The sequence below is a fragment of the Aspergillus neoniger genome, assembly GCF_003184625.1.
Source record: "Aspergillus neoniger CBS 115656 unplaced genomic scaffold BO87scaffold_2, whole genome shotgun sequence".
NCBI lineage: Eukaryota > Fungi > Ascomycota > Eurotiomycetes > Eurotiales > Aspergillaceae > Aspergillus > Aspergillus neoniger.
In genome coordinates this window covers 635,680-658,421 of record NW_020291130.1, presented here as the reverse complement: position 1 = coordinate 658,421, position 22,742 = coordinate 635,680, and the positions used below count along the sequence as shown (strand labels likewise).

Sequence of the window (22,742 nt, the reverse complement as noted above, 5' to 3'; positions counted from 1 at the left end):
ATGCTTGGCCCGCTTTACTAGCAGCAACCACCTCCTCTTCTCTTCCTCCCATGCACTACATTGACTGCATTAAATGCAGCACGCCCTCGACGCGAAGAGTACCGGAACCTATGTTGGACTTGAATGGAATTTAATGATTATGTCCGCAGGATATCCAAAAATAGTCAAGGGCATCATCCTAGCCATTCATAGATCTGGTTGGCTGCAGCCTGGCTCGGTTCGAGTGAAACAATGATTGATAACCACAGCACTGACGTCTTAACTTTCTTGCATTATCATTGCACCATTGACATGCCCGATCGGCGAGTCATGCTGGCTTACACGACCTTCCCGTGGCTCGCGTAACTCCTTGTCCGAGTTCCCAGCATATCCGACTGCAGTATCTCCGTGATACGTGACAGCCGGGAAATGGCGTCAATCCATACCCCGCAGGAATTGCGTGACAAAAGACGGATACTCGGAATGGGAATTAGAATATATATGGATGATGTTCTCGGTGCAGGATGCGTTCTAGATATCACCACAAAAACAGCACAGCTGTCATAGTTGCACCTGCAGACATCCAATATGGCCCCATCTTTGGTTGAAGAAACTCCTCTGTCGCTTCGGGCGGCACCTAAGACTACGCTTAAGACCGATGCTGGTTTTAATAAGGAGAATGTGATTGGCTATGGAGAGGCTTACAAGCTTGAGAACGAGCTGAAGGGAACTGAGAAGCAGCCGCCAGCTTCTTTCCCAAACTATCTTCCTGTCTGGGACAATGAAACAGAAAGGTAGCTAACACTATCCATAGATCTATTCATCTCACACTGACAACCATAGATACCCTCCCCTTCAGCCCTTCGAGCACTACGACCACGGAAAGGATGCCGACCCGACCTTCCCTGATCTTCTCCCCAAGGACAAAGCCGAAGTCGACGACATTACACCGACCATTGGCACTGAGGTTCGCGGTGTCCAGCTGAGCCAACTGACCAAGGAAGGGAAAGACCAGCTGGCTTTGTACGTAGCTCAGCGGAAGGTCGTTGGTACGATCCCCTTCTCCAGAACGAGAAGACTTCCCATTAACAAACCCTATTAGCATTCCGCGACCAAGACTTCGCGCACCTGCCCATCGAGAAAGCCCTAGAATTCGGCGGCTACTTTGGCAGACACCACATCCATCAGACCTCTGGAGCACCCAAGGGCTTCCCAGAGATCCACCTCGTGCACAGAGGTGCCGATGACAGAAGCGGCGCTGAATTTCTGTCCCAACGCACCAACACAATCACCTGGCACTCGGACGTGACCTTCGAGAAGCAGCCTCCGGGCACGACCTTCCTGTACATTCTGGACGGACCATCAAGCGGTGGTGACACCCTCTTCGCCGACATGGCACAGGCATACAGACGTCTCTCGCCTGAGTTCCGTAAGAGACTTCACGGGCTGAAGGCAGTTCACTCTGGCATTGAGCAGGTCAACAACAGTCTGAACAAGGGTGGTATTGCTCGACGGGATCCGATTACTTCTGAGCACCCGATTGTCAGAACTCACCCGGTATGCACAACCTCCAAACTGTTCCCAAATCTCTATTCTAATAGTATCATCCAGGTGACCGGAGAAAAAGCCCTCTTTGTGAACCCCCAATGTAAGTACCATTATCATTCGACTCGTACTCTACGATACTAACAAGAACAGTCACCCGCTACATCGTCGGCTACAAGAAAGAAGAGTCTGACTACCTCCTCAAATTCCTCTACGACCACATCGCTCTCTCTCAGGATCTCCAGACCCGGGTGAGATGGCGTCCTGGAACTGTGGTCGTTTGGGACGTAAGTCTACCCTTCCCACGTACCCGACAAAAACAAAGACTAACGAGTTTAGAACCGCGTTGTCACCCACTCTGCCCTCTTCGACTGGGAAGACGGCCAGAGACGACACCATGCGAGAATCACTCCACAGGCGGAAGCGCCATATGAGACGCCGTTTGAGGGTTAGCCGCACTGCCTCGACAGTTTCTACTAATGAAGTGCACGATGGCAGCGGGACTGGCCTGGATATGAATTACAGGACAGAGCATGAATTAGCAGATTATCAACTGTGTGCAGCCGTTAGGACATTCCCACTAGTAATATTTATAGCAGCGCTTGGGAACACCACCCAGCATTAAGAACCTCATCACGAATAAACACCCAATTCACCTCCCCAAACCCTCATCTCCCAGAGAAAAAAACAGACTTCGTAGAACCCCCGACACCCCCGACACCACTAGCACCAGACACAGACGTAGATACCGTATCCCCAGGCGGATGAATCCTAATAGCCGGCGCCCTACCAGCCCCAGGCCCCATTCCCGTCCCTGTCCCAGTCCCCTCACCCATACCCATCACATCCTCAACATGCACCGCCTCAGACAGTGCATGCATTTCATGGCCAATGACCCCTCCAGAATGGTTCTCCGCAGTAGACCGGTTATTGTTATCGTGAGCAGTAGTATTTATCGATTGAGTTGAAAGTGACGGCGGAGCATGTTCAAGGTGTTCCCAAGTGACGGTGTTGTTCTCGTCGGAGGTGGTGGAGGGGGAACGAGGGTGGGATTGAGGTTCAGATTGAGGTTGAAATTGAAGTTGGGGTGTTATTTGGGGCATTGTTTATGATTATGTATTATGCCTGTGTGTAGACCTTGGAAATTGTAGGAGTGTGAGAGTGTGGGTTGATAGTGGTAGGATTGAAGGGCGTTGAGTTGAGTGTGTATCTATGAACTCAGTATTCGGTCAGTATAACGTACAATCCAAACAGGACCAATCTCGATAGAACAGAGTAGCATAGTATCTTACCTGCAAGAACACTATCACCACTCAGAAGTGAGTTCAGAATCTCTCTCGACTCTCACTCCCGTAGAATCGTAGCTAAGTGCTCCCTCCATTCACTACCCAACCCAAACAGGAAGGAACAAACACCACACCCTACCCAATCCTATCTAGAATTTACCAACAAATCCATGAATTACTACTACTACTACCTCCTCTCAAACCTCCACAACAACCCAACCCTCCACTCCCTAAACACCCTCGCCGAAGCGGGCAACATGCCATTCCTCTCCTGCAACACTTCCACCAACTCCCTATACGCATCCTCCCCAGGAAGTCTCACCTCTTCAATAGCCAACGACTGACTCCCCTTCCCCGCCTCGGGATGCAACACCTCCTCAACATTCTCAATGTGCTGGTAGAATACCTTCATGGCGAGCTGTGCCGCTGTGCTGTGCGATGCGCTGGTCGTGGAGTATCGGAGGGAGGGGTTGAAGGGCCATATCTATATCTTTGATATCAGTATTCTATTGTAGACATGTTGTGGGTGGGATTGGAGATGGGAGAGGGTATGGGTATGGGGTTAGGCTTACGAGAAGTCCTTCTTTAGCTCCGCAGTGGATGACGAATCGACGGTAGCTTTCGCGTTCGATGAGTTCGAGGAGTTGTGCGGTGAGGATTGTTTCCGGGGGGTGGGATTCCCATGTAGCTGTCTCTTCGGGGGATGGGGATGAGGATGAGGATGAGGATGAAGGGTTCGGGGAGTGGTTGGCCGATAGGCTGGTTTTGAAGAGTCGGTAGCCGTTGGCGATGGGGTCGGGGAGGCCGAGTTGGGTGGTGCAGGTAGTGCAGGTTAGGATTGTTGGTTCTGGCTCTGGTTCTGTGTTTGTATCTGGCTTGGTTGGCTTTGAGTCTTTGGATGGGACCTATGAGGAGGGCATTAGCCTGTGGAAGATGTAGATAGGTTGACAATATAGGTATAATAACACGCTTGATTCTATCTACATGCATTATCTTGACGCTACGCTTACTGGTATAGACGATAGATGTACCTCTGCATAATCGCGTCGACTCCATCACTCTGGACCAAGACAACGGAGAAACAGCGAGGCGCAGTCCTGATCACAGCACCAGAGCACCCAAGCTACACTGACCCATGCTGAGACGACCACGGGACGAAATCCATCTGCGAGAGAGGATATCTATCCCACAGCACTCCAGCACCAGCTACTGCACTCGTTCATGCCGGGCCATACAGACCGACCAAGACTCTGTAGTTATAGGGCAATTGTATCGAAGGCCTCATCATTGACTGAAAAGGTCTCCTTCTTGTTGCCCATATCCCACCCTTTCTTACAAAGCCATGCTCCCAAACAATCGAACCCAGAAACACATAACATAAAATCCCTTACCTTTGATTCCTCAACACCGAGACAATCCACCCCCTTCACCAAAAAGCTCGTAACATCCACCAACACCGTCCCCTCGACCGCAACAAGCTGATTACCAGCTCCATACCCCTTCACCACCGCATTAGGATCTTCTCCATATTTATTCCGCTCCTCCTCCGGCGGGTCCGGCTTATGACAATGCCAGAAATCCATCATCTCAGCCCAATTCCCACTGGGAAGGTCTTTCCACACTTTCCCCTCATTAAGTATGGGGTTATGGCACTTGACGCACCGCAGGCGTGTATGCGCGGACATGTCCGTCGCTGTCCAGGGAATGAACCCGTCATTTAGGGTTGTTTCATCCTTGTGCAGGGACGTGTCATTATCGTCTACTTGCATGCGGAAGGAGTATTCACTTCCGCCTTGTGTGGAAGGTGGCTGTTGTTGGAGGATGCGTCGGGAGGATTCGCCGACGCGCGCGGGGAGTTTGATTGTTTCTGAGGTTGAGGAAAGGTCATCTTGGTTGGTGTTGGAGGGGACTGTTACGGTGACTGCGCGGCGCGAGTCTGAGAGAGTGATTTGGAGGTCAGAGCGGGGGGTGTTTGGGGGAGCTGAGATGTAGAGGGTTAGTTGGCGGATGTTGGGGAGGAGTTCGGCGTGGAGGTGGAGAGGTGTAGCTGGGTTGAGTTGTGGTTCATCTTGTGATAATTGTGCCATTGTGGGTTGAATTCCTGTTACTGTGTTTAGCGATTAGTTAGTCTGGCGAGCATTGGGATTTTCAGTGTTGGATATTGTCGTCTGGTTGAAAGATAATAAAACATGAAGATCAAGAGGACCGCGGAGGTGGAGATGCAAAGGAGACAAACTGAACGCGAACTCACGTGAGTGCTTGTCTTTATATATGCCTTAGGCAGAAACAGAACTATATTTGTAACACCAACACCCTCTTCATGCTCTCAACCACTTTCTGTATATCTCAGCCCAGGAGGTCATCCATCAACTGAACACTTTCGTCGTGAACGGAAAGGGCTCAATTCCCGAAGAAATGATCGAACCACGTGGAGTTTCCCCGTCTCCTTAGGCTTCGCATGCTGCTTCCTACTACCTTTCTGATTCCCTTTATGAAATTTCCCGTTTCTCTCATTTAGCTGTCTATCCTCAATCACCCTTTGTAGGCAGGCATATTGAGCCGGAGAGAACAGTTCCTACAGCAACATGACCGCCGTCCACTGATTCAAACACCGAGCGTCGGGATCAGCCCCATATTCTAAAAGCATCCGGACAGCTGGGTAGTGGCTTTTGAAAGTCTGCCCAGAATTTTCTTTTTCTTCTTTCCACCTTCTCAAAAATTTCAAATAGGTTACCCAGAGGCCGGTGATTGGTGGCCCATTAGGGTCAGCGCCACTTCGTAGAAGTATCTGGAGCATCGCCGAATTTGGAACACATAAGCCATCAATCTCATAAATATTTGCGAAAGATAGTGCTTCGAGCAGGAGTATTTCAGAATTCTCCGTCAGTATATTTGGGTTCTTTCTTAGTATATGCTCAGTATAGCGAGTAAGACCTGCTTTGACCGATCGGTCGAGTATTGCTAACTCCCCGTTCCACTGCTTATTATGTGCAAAATGCCATCAAGAACAACGTCACGGTCCACGACCTCGTCGATGTCTTCGTCCATGTATTTGTAATGACTCGTTCGGATCTCAATGTAGAGTTGGAAAATTGTTGCCAATTTGTCTAGGAGAGCGAATTGGGAGCACTCGCAGGCTGTATCGTCGTCTAATTTTGCTATGTGATGAAAGAAGCTTTCAATGAACCACCTAAAATGGTATGAGTGACTCTTTTTTAATGAATAGGGCGCTGAGATCTTGAACATGGCTAAAATGAATTTGCAGATGTCGAGGTCGAGGTTGATATCCCGTGACAGCCATGTATGGAGAAAAGTTTGCATTTCTGGCGTCCAGAGGAAGTCTCGCACGGTCCTGTGTAGGAAATCTACATGAAAGCCGAAGAATGACGTAGGCGATTCTAATTCGATACTCTTGTTGTCAGTAGGATAATGTACCTCGAGGAGCCCTTTGCAGTACGCATTCAATCGAGTCTGCGTTATCTTCATCCGTGTGCTTATCATCTCCATATCCAGCATTTTGTCTTCTAATTCCAGCACATAGTCAGGGTCTTCGCGGTCTAGAAACCAGTAGCAGATTAGAGGAAGAGTTTTGTAGGCTTCCAGGGTGACAATAAGGGCTCGAGCCATTTGCGGGCGGTACCGTTCCTCGACGGTCAGAAGGGCTTTCTGGAAGTACTCATCCAGACTCTGGGGAAGTTGGAGTAGTCGTTCTTGTAGATGGGAGATTGTGTCAGCGTTGGTGAGGCCATCCAGAAGCGAGTTCACCACCAGAGATACCCAGAGGAAGACACCCTGAGCTGTGTCGACAATTGATTTCACAAAAATGAAACACTTATCGTCAGATACTTGAAGCTCTCGGAAACGCTCATGTTTCCCAAGTCTCTCTTCAACGTATATTCGGATATCCTCCCGCGTTAGGTCGTGAATGTACAGTTTCCACGGGTTGTCTTTACCAAGAGCGGGTTCAAATTCGTTCCATGGACGACTGGAAACACAAGCTTTGATGTTGGGTGAGGATTTCAAACTTATTCGACTAGTCGAACAATGTCTGCCGGTCGGCCCTCATACTCGTCCAGTCCGTCTATGAAGAAGCAGAATCTGATTTTATAAGTTGCCAGTCCGGTAGTGACCTTGTCAAAGGCTTCGAGCAGCTCTGGGCTGCTGAAGGGTGTCTCGGCTAAGCCCGTAACGCTGGAAATTGACTGGCTCCACTGGTCGGGAAAAGCGACCCGTATTAGTTCTGGACATTGGCGTAGAATCTGGTAAAGAATGGACCGGAGTAGGCCTGTCTGCGACTGTTGCAGGGAGTCTTTGGCAGCGCTCCAGAAGTAGAAACTCGCCAGAACAAGTTTGTTGTCCCCAGACCACGTCCCCAGGTGTTGTTGTGTTTGTTCATGTCCTGTTAGGAATTTTATGAGGGTTGATTTTCCAGAGCCTGGCTTCCCCGAGATCCAATATAGCCCGTTATCCTGTCGAAGCCAATCCACGAAGTTCACGGGTGGGAGTGTTCTGTCCAATTCTGTGTCTTGGTCAAAGACCCAGGCAAATGTTTTTGCATGTTCTTTCGGGATAGCTTGATACCGATAGTTGATCAAGCGGAAGACAAGGCTGTTCAACAGGAGCTGCTCAGTTGAGTACACTTTCCCTTTCTGTGAGCCAGCGTACAACGCCGACCAGGCTCGCATCTTCTGGCCCTCCTGCCGGACATCACTGATGATCTCGTGTACGGCGGATGTGATCTGATTTCTCAGCGTTTCCAGCTCCTTGGTCCGATTCACATCCAGGCGCTCATTCTCCTCAATAAGACGTTCTATCTTGTAGTCGATCTCTCGCTGTTGGTGGGTGATCAAACGATCGTAAAGCTGTGCTTGAATTCGGTTCAATCTCTGCTGGAGATCATCGATATCGCTCTATCAGCTGACGCTGTTCTATTGGCGCTTCAGTCAAGGCTGCGGATCGGCCAACTGCATGGAAGAAGGCTGGGAGCTGAGCTCTTGCTGGGGATGGCATCGACTTACGTTGCCCGGCGCTTGCGCCACAGATATTGCTATAGCTCCTCAAGTAAACTAGACCTTTTTCTCCCAAGCCTCACTGCCCCCGTGGGTGGCCACTGGAAACTTTTCCACCCGCAGACAAAGTCGTCCCGGAATATGAAGGACAGCAAAAATAGGAGACTTACCATAGATGCAGAATGATGGTATACACTTGCGCAATCCTGCTGACCGTACCTGTTTGTAGGAGGGACCGCCACCCTGAGGGTGATTGTAGCCCATCGGGTTGGGATGCTAGAGTAGAAGTACAAAAATGTGCGAAGAAGATGGGATGAAAAGTAAACTTTTCTAATTCAATAGTGGTCGTGTAGCTAGTCCTGTTTACTCCGTAGTAGGCTTAAGACGGTACTCTTTGTATGTTTAGCAGTTCCTTCCTAATAGAACAGTTTCCACTTTTCATATCAACAAACACATAATAGTCTAACCTTCAGTTTTATTCTTATAATGAGCTGATAGAGGCAGTTTATGTTAGTCGAATCCAACTAGTCGACATTGGAAGAGAGAAAAGAATTCCCATTACTCTGCACAAACCTATTAGGTATCACTTTTCGCGTACATAAAAAGAGCAGAGATATCAAGTACACCACCAACAAACCACTCGCCGTATCCCACACCCATCAATCAAACTCAAACAAACCCACCCCAACCATTAAACTCCTCACCGAACCTCACCGCCGCCTTGAGATAAAACTCATCCGCATCACCCCAAGTAGCCGCACACTCCTTATAAGCGCGCAGGGCCTTCACATAATGCGCATCAGTCGAATGCTCACTCTTGACAGCCCTCTTAGCAGTCCAGTTCCAATCACGACCACCAAGGTCATACTTGCGAATGCGGTCGAGGTCGATCTTCGGACGCAGCTGAGCAATGTAAACGCACAGCGTCATGAGCCACCACTGTCTGACCAGGGAGAGCTGGAACTGGGGAGGGATGAGGGGGAGTAAGACGCGGACAGCGTGGCTGGTAGTAAGGATGTGGACGAAGAAGAAGTCGTATTGTTCGCTGGTGCGGTCTGAGTGCGTGCCGGTCAGGATACCGACAGCGACTTCCTGGCTCTCGCGGAACTGGGAGATAGGGTCTTGGATTTTCCAGGCGTTCCAGTGGTTGAGAAGGGCGGCTTCGCGGTCGCGGAAGACAATGTCCATGTTGTTGCCGCCGGGGGTGCCGAAGAGGCCATTGAATTGTTTGTCGAGACGGACTTTGTCGAGGATGTCGAAGAGAGAGGTTGACTGGTAGGATGATTCGGCTTGGGCGTAGGATGGATCATCCAGGTATTTGTGGATCGCGCTGTAGCAGGTTGATGTCAGGGCTAGGGCTTCCATGGCTACTTCGCGGCTGGCGAACTCGAAGGCGTATGCCAGGTGGATTAAGGGGTGGCCGACTGCGTTGGATGGTTAGTGAGGTGTCTTTAGTGAGGTGCTTTTCTTGCACAACGTACGATCGGCGATGATAGAGTTGAAGATGGGCTCTTTTCCGGAGAAAAGGTACTCGTTGACGACTTGCTTCCAGTCGTACGATTGGCGGACAAGTTCATCTTCAAAGAAGTCCACAAAGGCACGTTGATACCTATTCCACTGATTAGCGAGTGGTCGTCAGGTCTGTGGAATGAGTCCTACTCTCTGCAACCCAGAAAATCTCTCCAATCGAAGTCACTGATTTCCCCAGGAGCATCAGTCCAAGGTTCTAGGTGCTTGGACTCTGCCTCATAAACGCGGTGCAGATCATCTGCATCAGCACCTTGCATGAACGATGAGCTCAGAATCTGTGCATGTTAGCAGCATCCAAACCAATAAATAGCAGTCTACTTACGTGCGGAGCATGATTATGAAACTTTCGATCATTGTACAATATGGCATGGTTGGCATGGTTCAATTTCAGCAGATGTTTCAGGGCGCGCGCGGGCTTCTCATGGGCCGTATCAATTTCCTGAGTCTTCACAGGAGGCAGCGCGAATAACACGCGATCCCCGAATATTCTGCTGATCTGAGGTAGAAAGGAAAACATTTTTACTCCAGTTGAGAGGGAACAGAGACTAAAGACAGCTTAATCGCTATCTAGCACGGGAAACCCGATCTGTTGACGAGCCGTTGGAGCGGCTGGTCTTGGCGTTGAGATCGGGCGGTTTTCGAGGGCGCCGAGAGACACTCGAAGAATCACTCACTCGACAAGTAGATGCACGCTTCAGACCGTGAAGATCGGCAGAGTAGCAGCCTTATCAGTCTTATCAAGTTCAGATCAACCCTGATAATCGCGTGTAGAGAAGCACGAGGCGTGCACGAGGTCAACAAAGAGCAAGTGAGCCGAAATGTGGGGAAAAAGAGGAGCGGTTATCTGGAGTTGTTGGGATCGGCCCATCTCCCGCCTCTGGATATGACGCAATTCATGCTGCATTCACCGGAGATGGCTGCCACCAGTGGTTCGAGTGAATGACTATTCAGGCTAAACTCTATGCTCCAAGACGCCGTGTGTTATATACAAAAAAGGTTTCCAAAAATGCCTGAGCACCTGTGCTCGGGCCCATGCTCATCCGTTTCGCCAATTTGCGACCTGCTTATTTCTCATGGAAGTTGGTAGGCACCACGACTTCATCGGTGCCTTCACCGGGGGCTACCTGGCCACTGATGATATCTACATCCATCCGGGGTCCGGTGAAGTTCTTACGCCCGTCAACAAACCATTGGAAGATCGACACCACCATAACGATGCCAAACACGGCTACACAGTAGTCTAGAGCGGACACGTTAGAAATTTGGTAAAGTGGATACCGGGACGAACTTACTCATGTTGCTTCCAGTAACAGGGTAGTCAGGGGGGAAGAGGAAGAGCACGGTCGTGAGGGAAACGTAGGCTAGCGAGATCTATCCAGGAAACATGTCAGTATTTTACGGATCAATAGTTTCCCAGTCAGACGTACCAGGTTTGCAATCCAGCCCACGACGTTGGGCAAGACAAAGGACCTCTCCGGTAGCATCTTCCGGCCGCGAATGCAGTTCACTGCAATAGGGATGCCGTACGCCACATCAAGCATGACAACCGAAGCCGACACAATAGCGTTGAACGCACTGATGAGAGGTTAACGTACCGCAATATGCACTGTTACTTTTTGCAGTTTACATACCTTGACGAGCCGAGGAAAATGCACCCAAAAATAATGACCAGAATGTTGGTAAGGTACAATGCGTTCAGAGGGACCTCCAGCTTGGTGTGCACCTTGCTGAAGAAAGGAGAAGCGGGGAGACCGCCATCTCTTGCAAAGGCGTAGATCATACGACTGCTCGTGGTCATGATCGTGATAGCAGCGAAGAGAACACACACGAGAGGGAAGCTTGAACATGTCAGTAAATGCGGGCCTACATCTTAGGAACAACTTACACGAGAAGGCAGATGGCACCGGCGTTGTTGCTCGTCGCATTTACGAAAATCTGCAGCAAAGGCGTGGCCGCAGAGTTGATATCTTCGTAGATGTTTCCAGCCACAAAGAGGAGAACAATCAAGAAGATTGTGCCAGTAAAGGTTCCAATACCGACGCAACCGATCATGATCTTGGGCCCTACCACCGAGGGGTTTGGAATTTCTATGAATGTTCAGTATGTGATGACGCCAGTAATGTCGGCAGATTTACCTTCGATCATGTGTGCGACACCGTCCTGAATAGAAATTAGTACAGTGTTGTGCAATAGAGAGCAGAAGACTTACAAAGCCCGTGAGACCCAGTCCACCTTGAAGGAGCTACATGGTATGAGTAACAAACTTCACAGAATTTAGGTAGCAAAACATACTCCGAGCAGCCAAGCAAGTCCATCAGGCCCTAAGAACTGTTAGCATTTACCGATCAATAAGGGGTGTGGTCTGCCATACATCCTGTTTCGTTGATGAATTCTCCGAAGACGAACCTATTTGATCAGCATAACGTATAGAAGCAATCCGCCGATGTAATACTTACTCTCCGGAGTTGTAGTTAGGCGATGCGCATGCTAAGAGAGTAATGCAGATTATAGTGAAGCCGGTAAGGGACCAGATAACTAGACAGGTCAGCTCTAGATCATATATTTAGGCAGAAAATTCCACTCACAGGCACCCTTAGTAACCAAGGGAAGAAGCGAGCCCATAAAGGCATTGATGAGGAATGCAATAATGTTATAGGCGATGTAGATCAGGAACTGATGCCAGCGCTGAGAGACATACGACTATTGAGTTGTGAGTAACTGTCGGGGTCAGAAAGATAGAAAGGGACTTACAGGATGCATCAACGAGATAACACCCAAGATCAGTTCACTTCCAAGAAGACCTCCGGTTGCAGTCAGGGCAACCTGTAGGAATCAGCAGCTGTACATATAGAAAAGTCCTGTATACATACCCAGCCAGTCACGTTCGCCCAACCCGTAATCCACGAAAGAAGGGGCATCCATCTCTCCCAGGAAACTTTCATCTACTGTCAGCAAGGAGCGGCAAGAACCAGGTATCGTAAAACATACTAACTGTAGAGGAAGAATAGTTAGCACCGTCATAGTCACAAAGTATAAAACATGAATCACTCACCTGCAACCCAATGATATTGTCCACCAGCACTAACCAAATTAGTCTCAGACACCAAAAGGCTCATCCAGAAGCACATACGTAGGATATGCCGACAAGAACTCGGCCAGCGAAGCCGACATGCAAAGATTACAGATACCAGCCGTGATCAACCCTTGAAAAGATACAAGTTAGCCGAGGAACCTTACCTACCACCAACACAATCATAGCATAAAACATCCCCGCCATGCAGACAAGAAGCAGGAATAAACCCTTAGCACCAATGACTTACCCCAGATGACACTAACGCAGCCACCAGACGGCAGACTGAGTGACAAACTGGCCGATAAAGCGGTCCATGACTGCGCGCGCACTTAATTAGCTATCAACTTCCCGGTGTGGTCTAGTACCAGAGACGGTCTCTTATCGAAGTCGAGCGGAGGCGATGATTTGCCGACGTACATTCAGAATGGCAAACGCTAAACCCAACATTGACCTGCATCAACCACCACCACCACCATCCATCAGTATTGGTCCACGTGAGAGGTAGATCAACAGCATCAGGGCATGGGTGGGAAGGTGACATACAGCATAGAGAAATTGCGGTTCAGTTCGGCCTTGTGGCCCATGGCCGCCAACTGGGTGTCATCATCTCCCCGAAAGTCTTTCATGGTGGGCGAGGTGTATCAATGGCCCGAGTATGTGTAACCTGTGAATTGTACGGGAACAAGGGCGAGTCGAAGAGTGAGGATTAAGGGAAGGGAGGAGGGAAGAAGAAGAAGAGGGAAGGAGAAAAGTATAATGAATAGAGAGAGGAAGAATGTAGGGAATCCCGCGGGAAAATAAGAGAGAAAGCAAAGCACGTCAGAACAGTTGAGGGTTGTAAGGCGACAGCGGAAATGGGAGGAAAGGAAGGGGAGGGACAGGGACAGGGAGGGGTGGTCACGGAACAAGGCTTCCACGCCCAAGCCCGTCATTACGACAAACGGATGCCATCCATTCATTATCCACCGGGATTATCGCAGCTCAATTTGGGAGGGAGCAACAATATCTCCCCGATGTATGAGAAGCCAGAGCAGCTCTGGCTGGTCGAGGAGCAGCGAAATTGCGGGGAGGGAATCGCAGTGGCGGAGATGCTCCGTCGTCTGTTACCTAATGGATATGGGGTAACATCAAACAGGTACAACTTCCACTGCAGAGAACTACCAGTCAGTACCAGCCTTACTTGCTTCTCAACCCACCATGGCACTGAATGGGACTGAATGATAAGAACCCCCGTGGTGCGACTCATCTTGATTCGTGCACAACGCCGAAGTCGAATCGCCGACCGCCAGTCAGATTCAAGATAGTGGAGGATGGGCTGCTGGAGAAGACCGGAGTCTAACCAGGTTTGGGTGACGGAGACGAAGCTTATTTGGCCGGTGAAACATGGATTGGGCAAAGGACCTGCTCCGATTCCAGCAGAGATAAGCTCCCGCTCCGGGTTTAGATATCTCATAGTTATTATCCCAATGATGAGATTGTGGCAACACGGATGATTACAGGAGGCAAACAGTCTTTGTCGGTTATCAGGAACCGATAAGAAGATAAGTTCCACACCCATATTTTTCTTTTTTATACCCAAGATAGAGCTGACTATCTTCCCTTTGACAGCAAAACTAATACTCATCGCTAACTGGAATTTAAGGTCCCCCTAACCCGAATGGGGTTAACGCATTCGGATCCGATCGTTATGAAGCACGCGAGCCGCATGCAATATCTGCCTGCATTCTGAAATAGCAAATGTTTGAATAGTACTATCATGGTATAATAACATCATAATCTCTTCTCACATGGTATGCAGTCATAACAGCTATGATATATGTATAATATGTACACCAGCCCTCCAGATGGCCTGATACCACGATGAATAATACAACAGGTCATCTGGTGGCGCCAGGGATCAATCGTCCATCGCCTCTTCCTCATCACTTGGATCCACCATCCTGTGCTAAGTGGTCAGTACGGATGATATAGTCCTCATCTCCCCCGTTGGTCACCCCATCCTCATCGTCCTCACCAACATCATCGTAGCCTCGTTCCGTGCCCCGGTCGGCCGTCGGTCCGTCCAGAGACGAATCCGAGTCGCCGTTCGGCGTGGCCACGAGCTTGTTCTTCGACTTGCCGCCTGTTCCTGCAGGACTCTTCCCCTTACCCTTCCCACTAGCCGACTGGCTACTGGGTACTTGCTTGCCTTTACCCTTTCCGACATCGTTGACATCCGAGTCTCCGTTGGTGGTGGGTCCATCCATACTGAACTCCAGTTGATCCCCCGATTTGAGTGCCTCCAGCACTTCCTCGATGGTTTGGGGCGCGGAATTGCCCGAGTCCTGCTTCTGCTTATCAACCGATTCGAAGGTCTGTCGGATCCGCTCGAAATGTTCCAGTTCCTTGGCACTGCACGCTGTTAGAGCGGGAAATCTTGAAGATAGAACAATCTGTGACTCACCTAACACTAGGAACCAGCTCATCCTGTGCTTCCTTGAAATCTTCCTCCGTAACCATCACCGCCACATCCTCTGGCGTGGCCAAGTGGTCGAAGAAGTACGCCGTGCTGACCGGCTCTCCAGGAAGCTGCTTGATCTTCTCGTCAACAGCCGTAGCCTTGCGCGTAATAGCCTTGAGCATAGCATCCGAGCACAAGGCGTACAAATCGGCACCCGTGTAGGTCAGAGGCAGCCGATCGGCGACTCTGCGGAGCGATACATCCGGCGACAATGTGAACTTTCTCGTCAGGGCCTCCAGAATAGTAGACTGCTTTTCATGGGTATCGGAGACACCCAGATAAAGCATCTTATCGAACCGACCAGGACGGAGAAGAGCCGTGTCGAGGAGGTCGGGCCGGTTGGTGGCACCAATGACAAAGACGCCACCGCTGTTTTCCTCACCCCCGTTCATACCGTCGAGCTCCGCGAGAAGTTGACTGACAATGCGGTCCATGACACCGCCGCTATCTCCTTGGTTGCCTCGCTTAGGTGCGACGGAGTCCAATTCATCGAAGAAAACAACACAAGGCCGAGCATCCCGCGCCCGTTGGAAGACTCGGCGCACGTTCGCTTCGGACTCTCCAATGTACATGTTGAGCAGCTCCGGTCCCTTGACGGAGAAGAAATTCAGAGAGAATTCGGTCGCAATAGCCTTCGCGAGTAATGTCTTGCCGGTACCTGGAGGTCCGTAGAATAGGATACCACTTCGCTTCTTCATGCCTTTAGCAAACAACTCGGGTCGCTCGAGCGGTAACTGAATGGTTTCAATCAGAGCATCCTTGACATTGGTCAAACCACCCACGTCGTCCCAGCTGACGTTGGGGATCTTCGGTGCACCGATGGAATCAGCAAAGTTCTTTCGGGCGGCATCAACTGCCGCATCAAAATCAACCTTCGTAACTCCTCGTGCCGCGTCTCCACCGGAGACCAGTACATCCCTAACGCTGACAGCCTGGCCGGCGTTCCTGCTTGCCAGTTCTGCCAGTTTCTCGAGACGAGCCGTCCTTGCGGCTGAGGCCCGCTCAACAACATCCACCAAGTCTCCCGCAACCAGAGCAGCGGTCTTCAGGGCCACAGTGGATAAATCAACATCAGGTGATGTTTTGATACCACGTTCGGTGACAGCGTTGCGCAAAATTCCCTCGCGTTCTTTTTCCTCTGGGGCACCCATCTCAAACTCGTGCGTGAACATGCTACGAATGCCTTCAGGGATCTGCTCCACATCCGTGGTGGTCGCGATCACGACTCGCGCATCCGCCACAATATCAGCCATCGCTGAAATGATGCGGTCTGCAGTCAAGACTTCGATATGCTTGATCAAAAGAGCAGTACATTCCGGCCCACAGTGGAAAGCGCGCTCTGCTCTGGCCTTCAAATATGCTTCGGTCTTCACATCACCTCCATTGGCGCCACCTTCAGTCAAAATATCGTACGCATCGATGGGGAATGTATGAAGACCAATATCAGCACAAGCGCGGTTTGCGATGGTCGCCTTGCCGATATGCCTCTGTTGGGACCTGATCAGGATGACGACCGGTTTCATGCCCAGCTGGATCGCACGGGGGCTGGTTGCCACTGACATCAGGTCTCGAATGCGCTGCTGCAACGGAGGAATAAACGACTGTGGGGCTTCCGTGATAAGGCCATGCGGAGTCGGAGCGTCGTTGGCGGCCCGCGGAACTGTCTTGACTCCAAGCCAATATTCCCATCCATTGTTGATAGTGCCTGGTACCCTGCTGACATCACTACCGGCCTGGACCATTCGGGTGGTGGCTGAATCGATAACAGCAACACCTCCCCACTGATTCTCGGGGCCATCCTGCTCATTGGACGTGCTAGGAACAACCTGTCCAACGCGGAACCAGGCGACGCCGACTTTCTTGGATGCGGTGTGGTTAGCACCAGTAACCTGACCCAAACGAATAGTCAGATCATCATCCTGGGCACCAGTGTCGCCACCGGTTGTTACAGGGAAGACGGCTCGACCAAGTCCCTCATCAACGCTGATTCCCACAAGATCACCACCTTTGAGTAGTCGTCGCTTCGATTCGAAATATTGCTTGAGACCAGCAAACAGAGCCGGTTGAAGGACACGGTCCATGGACAATGGAGTAGACACTTTGAGTAAAGTTACTTCCTTCGCCAGAGGTGGGCTCCGCACGACACTTGACTTCACCTGGTGCAAAAGACCAGGTTTAGCTCCATTGGCCGCAGCAAAAGCGATCGGGGAGATGCGTAGATATTTCGGGTTCTCAAGATTGTTCAAGAGCAGAGGCGGGACGAAGACGGAAGGAGTCAAGCGCGTTGGCGCACGCTGAGAGATACTCGACCGTCGCTCGCCAGACTGGTTGATCGAATACCGAGGTTTAGCCGATGGCAGGCCTGGGAGTCCGTATATCTTAGCAGCACGCCAATTTCCAGAGTCCTCCTCTTGTTCGTTGAAGCTTCCAAGCTTAATAGAGGCGAACATATTCAGCTGCGGTTCTTCAGTGGCCTCAATCCTGACCCAGTCTCCTGAAAAACAACCAATCTTTGCAAGTGTGCTAATATCCACAAAGATGAATGATTCGGTATCATCATCTTCCCGTGGCCTGGGGTGGAGAAGGTCGCTCGATACCCTCCGAAGCAAGCCTTCCGCTTTGAACACCTTCCCGCCGTTTCTTCGCCCAGGGCGCATAGTCGTAGACGTGAAGTTAGATGCCACGGACCCAGGGGTATGTGTACCGTCCCCACGGCGACCACCTGCCCGAGGTGTGGCAGCAGTCATCGCGGACATGACGCCGGACGGCGGTTGAGGTAGCTCGGGAGCAGCAAGAGAGATCATGTCATCTAGGGAGTCGTCCGATGTGTCGCTAGCATTTCCTGACCCTTCCGTCTCCGACTCATCTGCCGTCGATGTAGCTTCGACCTCTGTGCTGCTCTCCACCGGCTTATCCTCCGCGGCGGAGTAGAACTGTTCGTTGGACGTGTCATCTGCTTCGTCTTCCGCGACTTGCTTCAGAAGACCCGAGCTCGACCGTAAGCTTCGCTGTGACCGATGACCCTGTGGCCGTGCCTGAATCAGAACCACTTTGGTCGTTGTCATTAGCAGGCCCTGAGAAACCGGCTCACAGTAAGAGATGCGCGCAGGCGGGGACGGGGCATAGGTGATGGGATGGGGCGGTAGTGGGAGGGGCAGTACATCGCCAGTATGCACCACCTTCTCGGCTCCCAAGGCCTGCCGTACAGCAGCCGTCAGCCTATCTTCCGTCTCCGCTGCCGCCTTTTTCGACTGCTTGGCCTCGACACCACCCTTCCCTGCCTTCGCCCAATGTCCGTTGGGGCCATCCTGACTGGGCGTAAAACCTCCGCCAAACTTGTTCTGAACATCGTCGTGGTTCCGGAGGAGATTCCGCTCTACAGTCACGTAGATGGTGTCCAAAGGTAGAGGCGCAACATCCAACAGCTGAATCTCAATGGGACGTTGTGCTTGGAGGGTATGACGAGTGGGATCAAGCTTGCTCAGGGCATCGGTGAATGGTTGCAGAGAAGCCGCCGAGCTTGGGAAAAGGACGGTGGAGTGAGGGAGCGGCGACTGGGAAGAGCGTTCTTTGGACTGCGGCCGAACGGGAATGATGGTCCAGGCTAGATCCTCAACCGCGTTCGCGCCCGGTTGGTACGGCGAGATGGCGATGTAGTGGATGTCTGTTTCCTTTCCAGTCCCTTCTACATAGTCGGTGAATTCCAAGTCAGCGGAGTAGTACAACCCTCGTGCGGTTATTTTTTCCCTTACCGGAAGTGTGAAAGAGGCCACCGGCCAGATCCTCGGACACAACCCCGACATTCCCGCGGAGCTGAGGATCGAGCGAGAGACGGGCGGAGATGGGTGCTCGATTGCGCATCCGTCGTCTCACTGCATTCCGTCTCCGCCGCCTGGGCTGGTCTGAGTTGTTGAAGTGACGGTGTTCGAGGTCCATGATCGGAGGCGCGGGTCTGGTCAATTGCCGTGTGCTGGGCGGGGAGTGATGGGTGGTGTCTTTCCGCGACACAAGATAAGATGAGGGGAAGGAGGAATTGCCACACAGAGAAGGGAGAAGTGGTCACATTCCTCGCCCAGTAGCGACTCAGGATAATGGAAGGAAAGGGAAGAGAAAGCCACCGATGGAACTAGTGTGCAGAGGAAGAGAGAAGCGGAGAGTCGCGACACAAGTCCGGGGAGAACGACGAGGCCGCCGCAGCAGCTACTGTTGCTCGGCACCGCCCGCCCTCGTTTCTGCCTCTTCCCGATGCCGAGGTTCACAAGATCTTCCTTCTTTCCCCAACTTTTGGGGTCTCTCCCTGATCCACTCTTGACACATGGACTGCTGTGCACATTCCTAGGATTAGGTATGGTAGCATTAAATTCCATTGTATTCTTCTACTGTACAGGCTCATTCCTGGAGATGGCCAGTACGAGTGATAAAAACTAGTCATCTAGCAAATTCGATCTGTAAATATTGAATATATATCTTGAGCCGTCTATTACCACCGTGTTGCGTGCTTCATCAAATATATTCAAGAACAAGATCATACTACTATAATACTGCCAGCACCAGAACGTACAACTATAGCACAACTCTGACAAAAGAAATGAAACCACGTTTCTTTCGCTGCTGTTAGCATCAGTCACGTTTATTGACTCTCAATTATCCTTCGCAAACACAAACCTCAAATCCCCGAATCATCCTGAAACCTCCCATTCGGATTCCAATGATTCGAAGCATTCGCAAACCAAACATCCCAATTCTGACACGTCCGATCCAATTGTATTCTCGCAACAGTAGAGTCTTCAATACCCGCCTTGAAAGCCGACTGCTCTTCCAGGACCTGGAAAGCCAAACCCGCAGAAGCATGCCATGCAATATGGCAATGTAGAGTCCAGGAGCCTGGATTGTCGGTCTTGAATGCAATCACAATAAAGCCATTTTGTGGGAGAAGGACGGCATCGCGACGGCGTGGGTTTTCCAGATTCAGGTCTAGATCTTCGCTGCTGTTGTACTTGTCGGTGGAGTATTGTAGGACGGCGAAGTCGTGGCCGTGGAGGTGGATCTTAGGTGACACAAGTTAAAGGATGCTGCGACTTGCGTATTGCAAAAAGGGGGGTGGGGAGAAAAAGCTTACTGGATGTGCGTTGGGTGCCAAATTGCCTCCAGTTACTGGGGGCGTAGCGACGATGTTACCCCCGATTATGAGCATGTAGTTCCATGTGGTCTGCGCGGGCTGAGTCTCAGCGGCCAAGTAGATGACCTCACTACTGTTATATGGAGGATCGAGGTGGTTGACTGTTGGCTCCGCGTAGTTCACCCAAAGAGTATCGTTCAGGAACTTCCAGTAGTTGACAGTCACCTCGGGGTCATCTCCCACCGCTGAGAGGTTCCATTGGCCAATGGTAACGCTCATTGTCTCGATAGGCGACTGTGCCATGGTATACTTTACCATTGGAATGATGGGGGGTGGCTCTTCTATTGTCCACGGGACGACTGGCACCAAATCCAGCATGTCACTGCAGGTGTTGTTGTATGCGTGTGCGGTCGTTGTCGGGATCGGTGGATGTGAGCCGCCTCCATACCAGAGGATACCCTGTCTGGCATCTGGGATGGTTTCGAAGTTGTGGCACCCGGTGGCGGGATCAGTTCGGATCCAGTATGCCATGTTCATGGAGTCACTGAAGTCGGTTTTGGTCTCGAGGAGGATATGGTATCTCTGGCCTGGGTTCCGTTAGAATAAGCTACGGCTTTAACTACACTTGGCGAAGACACACCTATTCCAACATATATATGGTCTGTCGTGTAGGGTTCGACCGGCACTAGATCCATACCGACCACTGTGAGGTTGTGACCATCAATGCTGAAGATGAAGGTCGTATCGGTTGACCCATTGATAAGTCTGAGAATGTATTTTTTGCCCTAAGTATCAGTTAGCTCTGAGTAAAGGTGACCAATGATAGCGGTGGTTGCCTACAGGTTGAACCTTCTTGTGGTATCTTCTCTCCGGAAAAGAGCCAGCATAGCTCCCTATACTATATTAAAACAAAATATGATGTGACAGCGGGAAAAAGACTACCCCGACATACCATGTCCATTAAGCAGGATACTAGTCTGCTTCGGTGGGACTCGAGTCGAATTGTTCGCAAACTGCTCTTGGTAGTACAACTGGAAGGCACTTTGGTGGTTGTGGTCCGTGAAGATGATGGGATCAATGGCTTTGTCGAAGTTTGCCGATGTCGGTCCGTGAATGGTCAATGGCCCCAACACACCGTCGGAGTACTGAAGACTGTAGTGACTATGGTACCATGTTGTGCCATACTGGGTTGTATTGAACACATAGTTGAAGGTGTCTCCAGGTGCTATGGGACATTGAGTTACCCCAGGCACCCCATCCATGAGACCATTGCTTAGCATCCGGAGGCCATGCATATGGATTGCGGTCCCGTTTCTCCTGAGATTGTTCTTGACGGTGATGTCTAGTGCTGTAAGCGTGGGCCAAGGCAAGGTATGCACACAACTTACTTATCCAGTCTCCCCAGCATGCCTCTAGTCTTATGAGCAATATTCTAACAAGTTATGGATAAGGCGGCACTTACGGATCCAAGGACCAGGGTAGCTATTATTGAAGACCTTGGCATAGGGAAATTCAATACCATCCAGATTCAAAGATCGTTCGCCCACTGTGAGAATATACTAGGCCATGTTAATCTTGGTAATGTACTTCAGAGGAGCAGGGTCTAATTGAACATACCTTGCGTTCAATCCCAACAGGCCATCTCGCTTCATAGTCCGTGTTTATGTCAAAGTCCAGCGAAGAATTGGTCCGATGCTTGAGCCAGACGCTTCGGTTCTCCGGCGTAGGATTGTATGTATACTCAGCTGCCATGGAAGGATAGTGACACCTAAAAGGCTCGCCAAAAGTCTCTTCCGCGGCACCAGGGGGTACGAAAGAGAGGTCTTTGGGAGCAGGCGGCGTAAGATCTACATCATCGAGCTGCAATGGGTATTGCAGCGAGGGTTGTTGAGTTCCATGGAAGGACGGAAATCCGAAATAAGTGATAATAGCAATAAGATAGGTCTGGAGAGTCATTTTGGACGGTCCTCTAGGCTTTAGCGAAGACTTCGAGTCTTACCACTATAGATGTGAACTTGTTCACCATAGGACGGAGGGTGTCTACTATTTAAGAAAAGCAAGCAGTGAGATATGTCCTTAACCAAACTGGGCGGGCATCATGCTGCAGCAATGATCTCTGACAATGAGGCAACTCATTAACGAGCAGCTTTGCTTGTTCATACGGATTTGGACCACTAAGCTACGAGTTCGTTTGGATGTTCGAAGGGACATTCCCTGGAGCATTGCTGTGGCTTGCGTTAAACAGAACAAGCGAGGTCAGATATGGTAGTATACTATTCGATAAGTTCTATGTAATTGGACGTCGGCTGCTGCCGGGTTCGTAATGTGTGGAATTCCTGGTTTAGAATGAACCGTCAGTCCTGATCTTTCAACTTGACATGTATATATCCTAGGTTTCTCGGAAGACTCGGGATATTCTAATTCGGAAATAAATGGTTACTCCGGACCCAGAAGGCTCGGGGTATTCTAATGTGGAATCAATGGTTAACTCCGGACGCAGATATTGGGACAGAGGCATCCTAGGGAACAGAGAATACGAAGGTCTCAGGCAGCATTCGCAAGACTCTCAAGCTCACTATGATCAGACAGGGCACACATACGCTGATACAGACTGACATAGGGTTAGGAGTATCCTTGGTCCAGATAAACGGGCCCTGGATTATATCCGAGACATGCCTACGAGCCACGACGGCAAACAAAT

General features: G+C 50.6%; 7 protein-coding genes across 7 annotated transcripts; 1 reads left to right on the top strand and 6 right to left on the bottom strand.

The window, feature by feature from the left end:
* Positions 1–410: 410 nt before the first annotated feature.
* Positions 411–2,153, top strand: BO87DRAFT_403127 (TauD/TfdA dioxygenase family protein). The gene is made up of 6 exons (XM_025625745.1): positions 411–773; positions 823–1,028; positions 1,082–1,536; positions 1,591–1,627; positions 1,678–1,811; positions 1,864–2,153. The coding sequence occupies exons 1-6, from the start codon at positions 568–570 to the stop codon at positions 1,975–1,977; spliced, it is 1,152 nt and encodes a 383-aa protein (XP_025484663.1). The 5' UTR covers positions 411–567; the 3' UTR covers positions 1,978–2,153.
* Positions 2,154–2,997: 844 nt separating this feature from the next.
* On the bottom strand, positions 2,998–4,897 carry BO87DRAFT_298062 (HECT-type E3 ubiquitin transferase; the record flags this gene model as incomplete). Its single annotated transcript, XM_025619042.1, has 3 exons — positions 2,998–3,294; positions 3,383–3,681; positions 4,225–4,897. The coding sequence occupies 3 exons, from the start codon at positions 4,895–4,897 to the stop codon at positions 2,998–3,000; spliced, it is 1,269 nt and encodes a 422-aa protein (XP_025484662.1).
* A 272-nt stretch (positions 4,898–5,169) lies between these two features.
* BO87DRAFT_438145 (uncharacterized protein) lies at positions 5,170–8,083 on the bottom strand (the record flags this gene model as incomplete). The annotated part of the gene is made up of 6 exons (XM_025627880.1): positions 5,170–5,347; positions 5,390–5,787; positions 5,823–6,834; positions 6,879–7,699; positions 7,733–7,738; positions 8,039–8,083. The coding sequence occupies 6 exons, from the start codon at positions 8,081–8,083 to the stop codon at positions 5,170–5,172; spliced, it is 2,460 nt and encodes an 819-aa protein (XP_025484661.1).
* A 333-nt stretch (positions 8,084–8,416) lies between these two features.
* On the bottom strand, positions 8,417–10,134 carry BO87DRAFT_403125 (questin oxidase family protein). The gene is made up of 4 exons (XM_025625744.1): positions 9,672–10,134; positions 9,479–9,624; positions 9,301–9,428; positions 8,417–9,243 (listed from the first exon to the last, which is right to left on the bottom strand). The coding sequence occupies exons 1-4, from the start codon at positions 9,864–9,866 to the stop codon at positions 8,489–8,491; spliced, it is 1,224 nt and encodes a 407-aa protein (XP_025484660.1). The 5' UTR covers positions 9,867–10,134; the 3' UTR covers positions 8,417–8,488.
* Positions 10,135–10,413: 279 nt separating this feature from the next.
* Positions 10,414–13,048, bottom strand: BO87DRAFT_298038 (GABA permease GabA; the record flags this gene model as incomplete). Its single annotated transcript, XM_025619040.1, has 18 exons — positions 10,414–10,589; positions 10,642–10,720; positions 10,777–10,924; positions 10,981–11,187; positions 11,235–11,436; positions 11,485–11,509; positions 11,559–11,591; positions 11,642–11,670; positions 11,721–11,755; positions 11,806–11,884; positions 11,935–12,049; positions 12,101–12,172; positions 12,220–12,284; positions 12,402–12,430; positions 12,480–12,552; positions 12,670–12,739; positions 12,840–12,873; positions 12,966–13,048. 18 exons carry the CDS (start codon positions 13,046–13,048, stop codon positions 10,414–10,416), a joined length of 1,554 nt encoding a protein of 517 aa, XP_025484659.1.
* Positions 13,049–14,197: 1,149 nt separating this feature from the next.
* On the bottom strand, positions 14,198–19,046 carry pex6 (AAA family ATPase peroxin 6). The gene is made up of 3 exons (XM_025626485.1): positions 18,675–19,046; positions 14,866–18,607; positions 14,198–14,813 (listed from the first exon to the last, which is right to left on the bottom strand). Exons 1-3 carry the CDS (start codon positions 18,856–18,858, stop codon positions 14,345–14,347), a joined length of 4,395 nt encoding a protein of 1,464 aa, XP_025484658.1. The 5' UTR covers positions 18,859–19,046; the 3' UTR covers positions 14,198–14,344.
* A 542-nt stretch (positions 19,047–19,588) lies between these two features.
* Positions 19,589–21,997, bottom strand: BO87DRAFT_438127 (multicopper oxidase; the record flags this gene model as incomplete). Its single annotated transcript, XM_025627879.1, has 9 exons — positions 19,589–19,969; positions 20,042–20,335; positions 20,408–20,628; positions 20,682–20,826; positions 20,882–20,930; positions 20,990–21,383; positions 21,430–21,453; positions 21,504–21,600; positions 21,659–21,997. 9 exons carry the CDS (start codon positions 21,995–21,997, stop codon positions 19,589–19,591), a joined length of 1,944 nt encoding a protein of 647 aa, XP_025484657.1.
* Between the last annotated feature and the right edge of the window lie 745 nt (positions 21,998–22,742).